General features: G+C 50.1%; 1 protein-coding gene across 1 annotated transcript in view; it reads right to left on the reverse strand.

The window, feature by feature from the left end:
• Positions 1-304: 304 nt before the first annotated feature.
• LOC107109897 (U2 small nuclear ribonucleoprotein B''-like) overlaps positions 305-10,717 on the reverse strand; it is a 32,168-nt gene continuing 21,755 nt past the window's right edge. Inside the window, exons 2-4 of the mRNA XM_015410605.1 lie at positions 4,784-4,837; positions 2,323-2,411; positions 305-751 (exon numbers count right to left, since the gene is read on the reverse strand). Of these exons, the coding sequence (XP_015266091.1) occupies positions 592-751; positions 2,323-2,411; positions 4,784-4,837 (303 nt within the window). The 3' untranslated portion in view covers positions 305-591. The remainder of the gene's footprint in view (positions 752-2,322; positions 2,412-4,783; positions 4,838-10,717) is intronic.

Consider the following 10,717-nt stretch of genomic DNA (forward strand, 5'->3'; position numbering starts at 1 on the left):
CCGGAAGATGACAAAGAGCCTCCAGGATCTCCATCCAAACTGGCCTGGAGAAAAATGGCTTCCTGACCCCAAAGTGGCGATCAGCATTTCCCTGGGTGTGTAAGAAAGGGCCACAAGACTGAAGCACTACATTGAACCTGGGACCTTCTGCGTGGCCAGTAGATGCTCTACCACCGAGCCACGGCCCCTCCCCAAAACTCCTCCGAGAGTCTCAAAGGGATCCAAGCCGCATAACTGAAATAAGCTGAAATAAGACCGCACACGTTGAATTCTCATTTTTTCTCTCTCAAAAAAATAAGCTTTATTCTTGAACAGGCAGCTTTTCCTAAAGGGAACCTCACTATGAAGAACCAAAGAACGTCACAGTATAAACTGAATATGGACCCCCCCAAAAAAAAAAATTCAGCACAAGCTCAAGTTAACTTTGAGGAAATGCAGATTTCTTCCAAGCACAAGTGAGACTCCTGATGTCTCCTTGAACGATCCAAACGATGTCGCACGATATATTTCCCTTAAACTGAAGAAATTGCACTTCAATTTACCAAAATGCTGATGTCATATAAAAAACAACAATAACCAAGTCCTTCTGCTTTACTTCTTGGCGTACGTGATCTTCATGGCGTGGGAGGGGGTGATTTTGAAGCCTTGGAGAGCGTCCCGCGCGGCGCCCGCCTGCCCTTCGTTTTCAAACTCCACAAAGGCGATGTCGTGCCTGCCGGGGACCAGCCGGACTTCTTTGAAACCAGGGAACCTTGAAGGAAAGAGAAACGGTTCATTTACAACATTTATTTCCCGACCAATCAGGGCCCCTGGGGTGGCTTTACATGAGATCCGATTCTTTACTGAGTGATGGGGTCACTCTTGTTCTCTAACAACTCAGGAATCGCCAGGTGAGGCAGCCGTGTGGGTCTGAAGCAGCAGAACACAGTTCGAGTCCCGGGGACACCTTTCAGACCAACCAAGTTTTATTCTGGGTATTAGTTTTCGTGTGCAGGCACGCCTCTTCAGGTATGTGAAGAAGTGTACATGCAAGTGAATGCTTATACCCCAAATTAAACACACATAACAAAAGAACTTAAGAAGAGTTCTGCTGGATCAAACCAGGAGTCCAGCTGTTCCAGCATCCGGTCTCATGCAGTGGCCAACCAGTTCCCCAGGAGGGCCAACAACAGGGCAGGGAGGCCGAGGCCTTCCCCTGAGAAGAACGTCAGAAGAGCCCTGCTGGGCCAGACCAGGGAGGGTCCATCTAGTCCAGCCTCCTGTCTCACACGGGGGCCAGCCAGTTCCTCTGGAGGGCCAGCAACAGGGCAGAGGGGCCGAGGCCTTCCCCTGAGAAGAACGTCAGAAGAGCCCTGCTGGGCCAGACCAGGGAGGGTCCATCTAGTCCAGCCTCCTGTCTCACACGGGGGCCAGCCAGTTCCTCTGGAGGGCCAGCAACAGGGCAGAGGGGCCGAGGCCTTCCCCTGAGAAGAACGTCAGAAGAGCCCTGCTGGGCCAGACCAGGGAGGGTCCATCTAGTCCAGCCTCCTGTCTCACACAGTGGCCAGACTGTTCCTCAGGAGGGCCAGCAACAGGGCAGAGAGGCCGAGGCCTTCCCCTGATGTTGCCTCCTGGTTCTGGGATTCAGAGGTTTTTAAGAACATCAGAAGAGTTCTGCTTGATCAGACCAGTGGTCCATCTAGTCCAGCCTCCTGTCTCACACAGTGGCCAGCCAGTTCCTCAGGAGGGCCAGCAACAGGGCAGAGAGGCCGAGGCCTTCCCCTGAGAAGAACATCAAAAGAGCCCTGCTGGATCAGACCAGTGGTCCACCTAGTCCAGCATCCTGTCTCACACAGTGGCCAGCCAGTTCCTCTGGAGGGCCAACAACAGGGCAGAGAGGCTGAGGCCTTCCCCCGATGTTGCCTCTTGGTACTGGGATTTACAAGCTTACTGCTTTTGAATGTGGCAGTTCCCTTTAGTCACCATGGCTAGTAGCCATTGACGGACCTCTCCTCCATGAATCTGTTTAATCCCCTTTGGAAGCCATCTATGCCCACAACCATCACTACATCCTCCGGCAGTGAAATCCACCGACATCCATTTTGGCCTACACCAAAGCCACAGCTGCGTGCACCCTTAGAGACATTTCACTTTGACCCCCTTCTCAATCTAGGGCATAAAGGCACTTCAAAATCAAAAGTGTGGGCAGCTACTGTGAAAAGACCTGAGAAATCCGTGGACCACCCGATCTCACTTCAGGGCCTTCTCAAAAATCAGAGGATTGCAAAACGTTTACGCGTAAAGGAAGAGGGGGAAACGGCACGCGTCTCTCGACACACTTACTGATTGAAGAGCATCGACAGCATCATTTCGTTGGTCTCTTCTGGCAGGTTGTTGAGGAAAAGTATGTAGTTTGGTGGATTATCAGGGACCTGTGATAAAAACACACACGCACACATTAGCTTTCATAAACTGTTAGCCATTTTTCCGTCGGCATTCTCGGACCCCAATGATTCTACCAACGCTGATGTTCCATTTGATCTGCAAACAGAATGGGGTAGGGGGCTGATAGCAACACACTCCTTTGCAATGTTACTCCTGGAATAAAGACTGGAATACTTCTGCACAGGGTTGCACTGTTAAGTCCCTAAACAGATCCACTTTGCATTCAAGTGCCGGTTTATTCCATGAAGGAGCTGCGGTGGCTCAAGTGGTTAAGACGCTGAACTGCAGGTTGTGGAAGGTCGGTAGTTCAGCAGTTCGAGACCCGAGTGTGCCGCATGACGGAGTGAGCTCCCGTCTCTAGTTCCGGCGTCAGGGACCTGTGATAAAAACACACACACATTAGCTTTCATAAACCGTTAACCAGTTTTCCGTCGGCATTCTTGGATCCCGATGATTCTACCAACGCTGATGTTCCATTTGATCCGCAAACAGAATGGGGTAGGGGGTTTATAACAATGCACTCCGATGCAATGTTACTCCTGGAATAATTCTGCGCACTGTTAAGTCCCTAAACAGATCCACTTTGCATTCAAGTGCTGGTTTATTCCATGAAACTTACTCCCGTGCAAGTGTTTTTTCGGATCACAGCCTGAGGCTATCACAGCTCTTCTATAAGACAGGTAGGGCGTAGTGTGGCGCTCAGCGTGCCGGACTAGGAGCTGGGAGACGCGGGTTCGAATCCCTACTCGTAAGCAGTGTTCCCTCTAAGCTGAGTGTGAGCTAGCTCACAGTTTTTTAGCCTCTGGCTCACACATTTTTGTCTTAGCTCAGGAAGGGTGGCTCCAGAGTAACCTAATTTATGCAGTAGCCAAATCGCTCGCTCACAACTTTGATGCCAGTTGCTCACAAAGTAGAATTTTTGCTCACCGGACTCCACAGCTTAGAGGGAACACTGCTCGTAACCATGGAAGCTCGCCGAGTGACTGGGAGCAAGTCACACCCTCTCTGCCTAACCTACCTCACAGGGCTGTTGTGTGGATAAAACGGAGGCCGGGACAATGTTGTAAGCAGCTTTAGGCAAGAAAGCCACACTCCTCGGGCAGAGACCCTTCTGCCCCCAGAAGCACTTTGAAGCATCCAAGTCAGCATACCTTCACGAAACACAGTCTTCAAATCTCACCCACCCTGTTTCAAAAAATAAAATAAAATCAAATAGGTTGCATGCAAAGTACTAAGTGACTGCCCTGTCGGTTTAGCAGCCGCTGGGGGGGGGGGGGTATCTATCAGGGGTCCCCAACGTGGGGCCCGTGGGCGCCATGGCACCCACCAAGTGTTTTTAGAAAAAAGGGCAATGCCAGGTGGGGCTTTTGCCCAGCAAGGCCTCATATTGGTCACCAGAGGTTTCACTGATTGTATGGATTTTTGAAGAAGACAAAGACGAAGAAGGAGGAGGAGGAGATTGGATGTATATCCTGCCCTTCTCTCTGAGTCTCAGAGTGGCTTACAGTCTCCTTTCCTTTCCCCTCCCCACAACAGACACCCTGTGAGCAGTGTTCCCTCTAAGCTGAGTGAGTGTGAGCTAGCTCACAGTTCTTTAGCCTCCAGCTCACACGTTTTTGTCTTAGCTCAAGAAGGAGGGCTCCAGAGCAAACTAATGTCTGGCCGTAGCCAAATCGCTCGCTCACAACATTAATGCCAACAGCTCACAAAGCAGAATTTTTGCTTACAGGAGCAAATGCCTCTGAGGTAGGTGGGGCTGAGAGAGCTCTGACGGAGAACTGCACCTGAGAGAACAGCTCTGAGAGAACTGTGACTGACCCAAGGTCACACCGGTGGCTGCAAGTGGAGGAGTGGGAAATCAAACCCGGTCCTCCCAGATTAGAGTCCGCGCTCCTAACCACTACACCAAACTGGCTCCTTTAAGATGTTGCTTTGGCAGCAGCGTCCACCTCAGCAGAAGGTGTTCACTGCGTTACTGAAGTTTAGCTGCAGCCGCCGCACGGTGTTAGAATCCCAAAGGTGCCGGCAGGCTCGAGAAGGCTGTGGACCCCTGGTATCAATTATTCAGCCTGTTCACTGGTATGCGACCAGAACAAAGACTGAGACTCTGCTAGAACGACCAGATTCGATTGCACGCTTTGGATCCGATTCATATCCTGCTGGGGGGGGGGGGGACCACAGCATTTACCTGGAGGAAGAGTACAATGGATTGGTTTGTTCCTTGCTATTCGAAGCGGGACACACAGGAGAGGTCTTGCGTCAGTCAGAAATGCTCTTACCGATATACACAGCTCTGTTGCTCAAGTGAGAAAGGTGCTGGAGTTTGTTTGAGAGAAATACGAGGGAGAGAGAATATTACCTGCTGGTTCTGGGAAGAGCTGGATTGGGCATTTGCTGAATTCTGGTTTGCTCCCTAGTAAGAAGATGAAGAAGAGATTGGATTTATACCCCGCCCTTCACTCGGAGTCTCAGAGCAGCTTACAAACTTCTTTCCCTTCCCCTCCCCACAACAGACAGACACCCTCTGAGGCAGGTGGGGCTGAGAGAGCTCTCTTTCGAGGACTGTCCTTGAGAGAACGGCTCTGACAGAACGATAGCTTGCCCAAGGTCATCCGGCAGGTGCAAGTGGAGGAGTGGGGAATCAAACCCGGTTCTCCCAGATTAGAGTCCGTGCACTTCACCACAACACCAAACTGGCTCCGTCCTTTTGTGGAAAGGGGTACGATCGCTGCCTGTAAATTCCAGACAGAAGGATAGTCTGAACTGGACGAGCGCCAGTGTGTTAGAGGGTCAGACTAGGATCTCGGAGGCATGGGTTCGAATTCCCCCTCGGCCATGGAAAATGGTTGGGTGACCTCGGACCGGGTGCCCACTCTCGGCCTACTCAACCGTGTTCAATTGCTGTGAGGATACAGTGGAGGAGAGGAGAATGATGTGAGCCAGTTCCACGGCCGGTGCTAGATAGGGATGCCATGTCTGACTCAGGAAATATCTGGGGACGTTGGGGGTGGAGCCAGGAGCCAGGATGTGACATCACTTTTTGTGATGTCACTACGGTTGCCGGGTGAGGCTGACAAGCTGGCGGGGGACTTACCAGGATATGCCAAGAGAGGGGACAGAAGAAATACGACTGAACTCCAAAGGGAGTTCTGACCATCACATTTAAAGGGACCACATTCCTTTTAAATGCTCTCCCTCCATTGGAAGTAATAGAGGATGGGGGCACCATTTTGGGGGCTCATAGAATTTGACCCCCTGGTCCAATCTTTTTGAAACTTGCGGGGGGGTGTTGAGGAGAGGCAGTACCAGCTATGTCGAACATTTGGTGCCTCTACCTCAAAAAACAAAACAAAAAACAGTCCCCCAGAGCCTCAGATACCCACAGATCGATTTGCCATTATACCCTATGGGGACCAGTCTCCATAGGATATAACGGAGCACCCAGCGGCCATTCCCCCACCACCACTTTCTGATAGCCTTGAAGTGGGGGGAGGGGCTCCAAACCAGGGGATCCCCTGCCCCCAACTGGGGATCGGCAACCCTACCAGGTTCCCCCTGGCCCATCGGTGGTGTTAAGTCACTCACTTAACAAAGTAGTCGGAGAGTGAGTCAGCAAAAGATCCGCTTTATTCAACGATTGTGACACAACTCCAACACGGTTCAACATCTGATAGCCAGAACAGCTTTAGCATTAAAGCTGTTCCCTTTTTAAACTCTCCCGGCTAATATAGCCACGCCTTTACTGTACACTACCAACCAATGAGATTGTTTACATAAGGACCAATCACCGACGTTCCCACTCAGGGAGCTTGCTGATATGCGATTGGTTGGTTCTTCCTGGGCTAGCCATGCGATTGGATGTATTTGGATCCTAGCCCAGGACGAAGCTTAAAATTACATTTCTAGGAGGTGATTCGCATACATGTTTAGCCATTCAGTGACAGCTATTGAATACACTACAGGTGGGGTCTTGGGGGCAGGGTTGCCAACTCCAGATTGGGTAACTCCTGGAGGTTTGGAGATGGAGCCTGGGGAGGACAGGGACCTCCACAGTGGGGTACAATGCCCCAGAGCCCACCCTCCAAAGCATCCATTTTCTCCAGGGGGACTGATCTCTGTAGTCTGGAGTTGAGCTGTAATTCCAGGGGATCCCCAGGTCCCACCTGGAGGCTGGGATCCCTAGTTTGGGACAACTCTTCCAAATTGTGCCCAGGGGCCCCCTTCTGCTCACCACCAGCCCCCCCCATCCTTCCCCTTCCACCCACCCACTTGCTTCTGGCAGGGCCCCATGGTCCTTGAAGCTTATGGTTGCCATCCTCCAGATGCGGCCTGGAGATCTCCCAGAATTGCAACTGATTTCCAGACATCAGTTCCCGTAGAGAAAATGGCTGCTTTGTTTTGGAAATCTGTGAGTGTTGCGAGGTCTAATTCAGTCACTATAGGGTTAATCCGCTTTACCTTTTGTGCTGTTGTTTAGACTGACATGGAAGGGAAACCTGGCTCAGAGCCAATGGAAACAAAGCCCGAGAAATCGAAGTCTGTTTACTCACAATCATCGGTTTATGCATTCAGGTGATTTCCTTCCAGGGGTCAAGAAGAAGAAGAAGAAGAATCTCCATTACGGTTGTTGTTGTGAGACCGTGTGGTCGGTCTGTTTCTGTAGCTGTAGGGATGTAGCCTCAGATCTTTTATTTTGTCGCTTTTCCTGTGTACCCTTCCCTTTAGAAATAAAGATTTTTACACAGAAAGAAATGCCTCCTCTCCAGTGAAGCAAAGATCCATCGCAAACTCTGAATAGCTAAGCATTTTTACCTATTTTTCCGACACTTTGGAGGGTGGACTCAGTATCTGGACCTTCGTTGTTAAAAATTCAGAAAGTGAATATTCAGCTTCACAGCTTTAAAGCTATGAGAAAAGGTTTTCAGATCTCTGAGAACAGAGCAAAGGGGGAGGCCGAACTGAGCTCGGGGGTGAACATCGTTACCATTTCAAAAGTTTTAAAAAATATTCCGGGGCTTTGAAATAAAAATAATCCAAACATAAAGCGAAGCCTCGGGGGCTTTCTCAAATGCCTTATTCTTCATTTTTATTTAAAGTCTTAGAATTTAACTCACGGCTTTTGCATCACTCACAAGCGTTGAATGCACGCCCATGACTGTGGGCCCCCAGGGTCGCCATCCTCCAGGTGTGGCCTGGAGATCTCCCAGAATTGCATTTGATTTCCAGACTACAGAGGTCAGTTTCCCTGGAGGGAATTGGCTTCTTTGGAGGGTGGACTCCTGGGCATTGTATCCTGCTGAAGCCCCTTTCCCTCCCCAAACCCCGCCTTCCCTGGGCTCCGCCCCCTAAATCTCCCGAAGCTGGAATCTCTACTGACCAGACCCAAATTTTAAAGAACGAACCCACCTTAACATGTTCTTGTTAGCTTATAGTCTCATTTGACCTTGCACTTATGTTAGGTTGTCAGTCAGGGTAGCTGGCTCCAATGCTCCCTCTAAGCCATGGAGTCTCGTGAGCAAAAATTCTAATTTGTGAGCTCCTGGCATTAAAGTTGTGAGCGAGCGAATGGGCTACTGCACAAATGAGTTTGCACTGGAACCATCTTTTCCTGAGCGGAGACAAAAATGTGTGAGCCGGAAGCTAAAAAACCTGTGAGCTGGCTCACACCGACTCGGCTTAGAGGGAACACTGGTCTGTTTCCAGAAACGCCTGGAGGTTTGGGGGTGGAGCCTAAGGGAGAGTGGGGCTTGGGAGGGGAGGGGCTTCGGCCGGGTAGAGTGCCCCAGAGCCCACCCTCCAAAGCAGCCGTTTCCTCCTAGGGGAGCTGATCTCCATTGTCTGGAGATCAAGTGTAATAGTGGGAGCTCTCCAGGTGCTGCCTGGAGGCTGGCAACCCTATTTGTCAGCAATTAACTATTTACTTGTGTTTTCTTTATTTTATTTACATACGGAACGTGTATCCTGCCTTTCTGCCCTTACAAAGGTCACCAAGACGGATCAGAAGAGAAGAAGAAGAAGAGAAGAGATTGGATGTATACCCCGCCCTTCACTCAGAGTCTCAGAGTGGCTTACAATCTCCTTTCCCCTCTCCACAACAGACACCCTGTGAAGTAGGTGGGGCTGAGAGAGCTCTTTTGTCTGGCACCTGTGATTGCACCCGAAGAGTGACTGTCTTTGCACATAGATCTAATTCATGCTCTGTGCTGGAGGCATCTTGTACTCACCTGGATTATGCAGTGGGCCCATAAAATCGGTGGGGGAACTGACTCCTTCTTGCATTAGAATCCCACCCCTCAGTGGTTACACAGCTCCAATTTTAGAAAACCTGATCTAAAATCTCTCGGTCAGCTATAACCACAAAGGCAGCTGGATTTTAGATGGCTCTTCGACAAGATTCTGTATTACGACAACTCCGTGGTTCAATTTGTTAGAGGAAAGAGTCCAGCGTCATCTGGAAAAGGATATTAAAGATGAGACAGAGAGCGAGCTTTCTTTCTGTGCCACGATGTGTCCAGATATTAAATCCTTTTAAAAAGCCCCACGCGTCTTAGATATTTTCTCTTTCCAAGGCAGCTAAGTGTAAGTTATATCCTGTTCTGCACAAGATTTTTAAATTATATTTCTATCCCAATTAGGGCTGTGAAAATCCAACTGATGTCGGATTTACTGAAACTGTTTGATGAGCTTCCCTCAAAATTTCATAGATGACCTCGTGATGCTGAATAAAACACACCAGAATATCGACCGTTGATCCAATGGTATTAGAGTTGCCAACCTCTGGGTGACAGCCGGAGATCTCCCACTATTACAATTGATCTCAAGGTGACCAAGTTCAGTTCCTCTGGGGGGAAAAACAAACAAACCTGTTTTCAGCTCTTCACAAACTGCCACAAACTGCATCAAAATCTGTGGCAGTTCGTGGGGGCCCTTTAGTTCACAAACATTGTTTCATGACCCACGAACCGGTCAAAATTCGTGATGAACTTTAGTTTGTGAGCCGGTTCGTGCCCATCCCTAGATGTCATCTCCTTGAATGGGATGCCTCTCATTGTCTTCACCTGGGAACTGCCCTCTGAACCCTTCTCTCTCTCTCTCTCGCCCTCCCTCCTCCCTGTCTCTATCTTCTCCCTCTGTCTTCTCACTCTCTCACATGGCCTTCCATGAAGACACATGTTGCTGCAGGTCTCTCCTGTAGAGACAATGCCCTCATTCTCCCACACACATGATGTTGGACCAGCTGGCCCTTTGTGATAGAGAAAAGACTAATTAGATTAGGTTCCTCTCTCTACAGTTTGATGTCGTGGTTAAGTCTGTGGACTAATCTGGGAGAACCGGGTTTGATTCCCCACTCCTCCACTTGCACCTCCTGGATGACCTTGGGCAAGCCATAGTTCTGTCAGAGCTGTTCTCTCAAGGACAGTTCTCAGGAGAGCTCTCTCAGCCCCGCCTACCTCACAGGGTGTCTGTTGTGGGGAGGGGGAGGGAAAGGAGTTTGTCAGCCGCTCTGAGACTCTGAGTGAAGGGTGTGGTATAAATCCAATCTCCTCCTCCTCCTCCTCCTCCTCCACCTCCTCCTTATCCCAATATCGTGTTGCATTTTGTAGACAAGAGAGGCACTCCAAACCCACTGTTCTTGCTCACCCATAATTTATGGAAGGGGCTATTCTCCGTTCTGCAGAGTGTTACAGGGCTCTCCATCCATGGCCTGAACACCTCCCCATGTGATTCCTTTCATAACTGGAGGAAAGCTTATCAGCAGTTTCCTAACTCTTCAGGCCCCGCAGCCAATTAAAATAATTAGCAGACAAACACCAGGTGGGGGGCTTTCTGCCGAAGCCTCGAAGGAACACAGGGAAACGGCAAATGCAAGGTGTCTTTCTCTTCCAAAAAGTGTTTGTCATTCGAGAAGATGAAACTGCGCCATGAGAAAAAGGCATACTTCCAATGAAATATACTCCAGAGGTATTGAATGTCAGGGGCTCTCCTCGAGTTTGTCTCTGTCTGGTCTCTTGCCCTGACCTGTACGGCCCAGGCTAGCCTCATCTCGTTAGATCTCAGAAGCTAAGCAGGGCCGTCCCCGGTTAGTATCTGGATGGGAGACCACCGAGGAAGCCCAAGGTTGCTACGCAGAGGCAGGCCATGGCAAAACCGCCTCTGAACATCTCTTGCCCTGACCTGGACGGCCCAGGCTAGCCGGATCTCATCAGATCTCAGAAGCTAAGCACGGTCAGGCCTGGTTAATACTTGGATGGGAGACCACCAAGGAAGTCCAGGGTGGCTATGCAGAGGAAGG

Source organism: Gekko japonicus, unplaced genomic scaffold, assembly GCF_001447785.1.
Source record: "Gekko japonicus isolate JY-2015 unplaced genomic scaffold, Gekko_japonicus_V1.1 scaffold4061, whole genome shotgun sequence".
Taxonomy (NCBI): Eukaryota; Metazoa; Chordata; class Lepidosauria; order Squamata; family Gekkonidae; genus Gekko; species Gekko japonicus.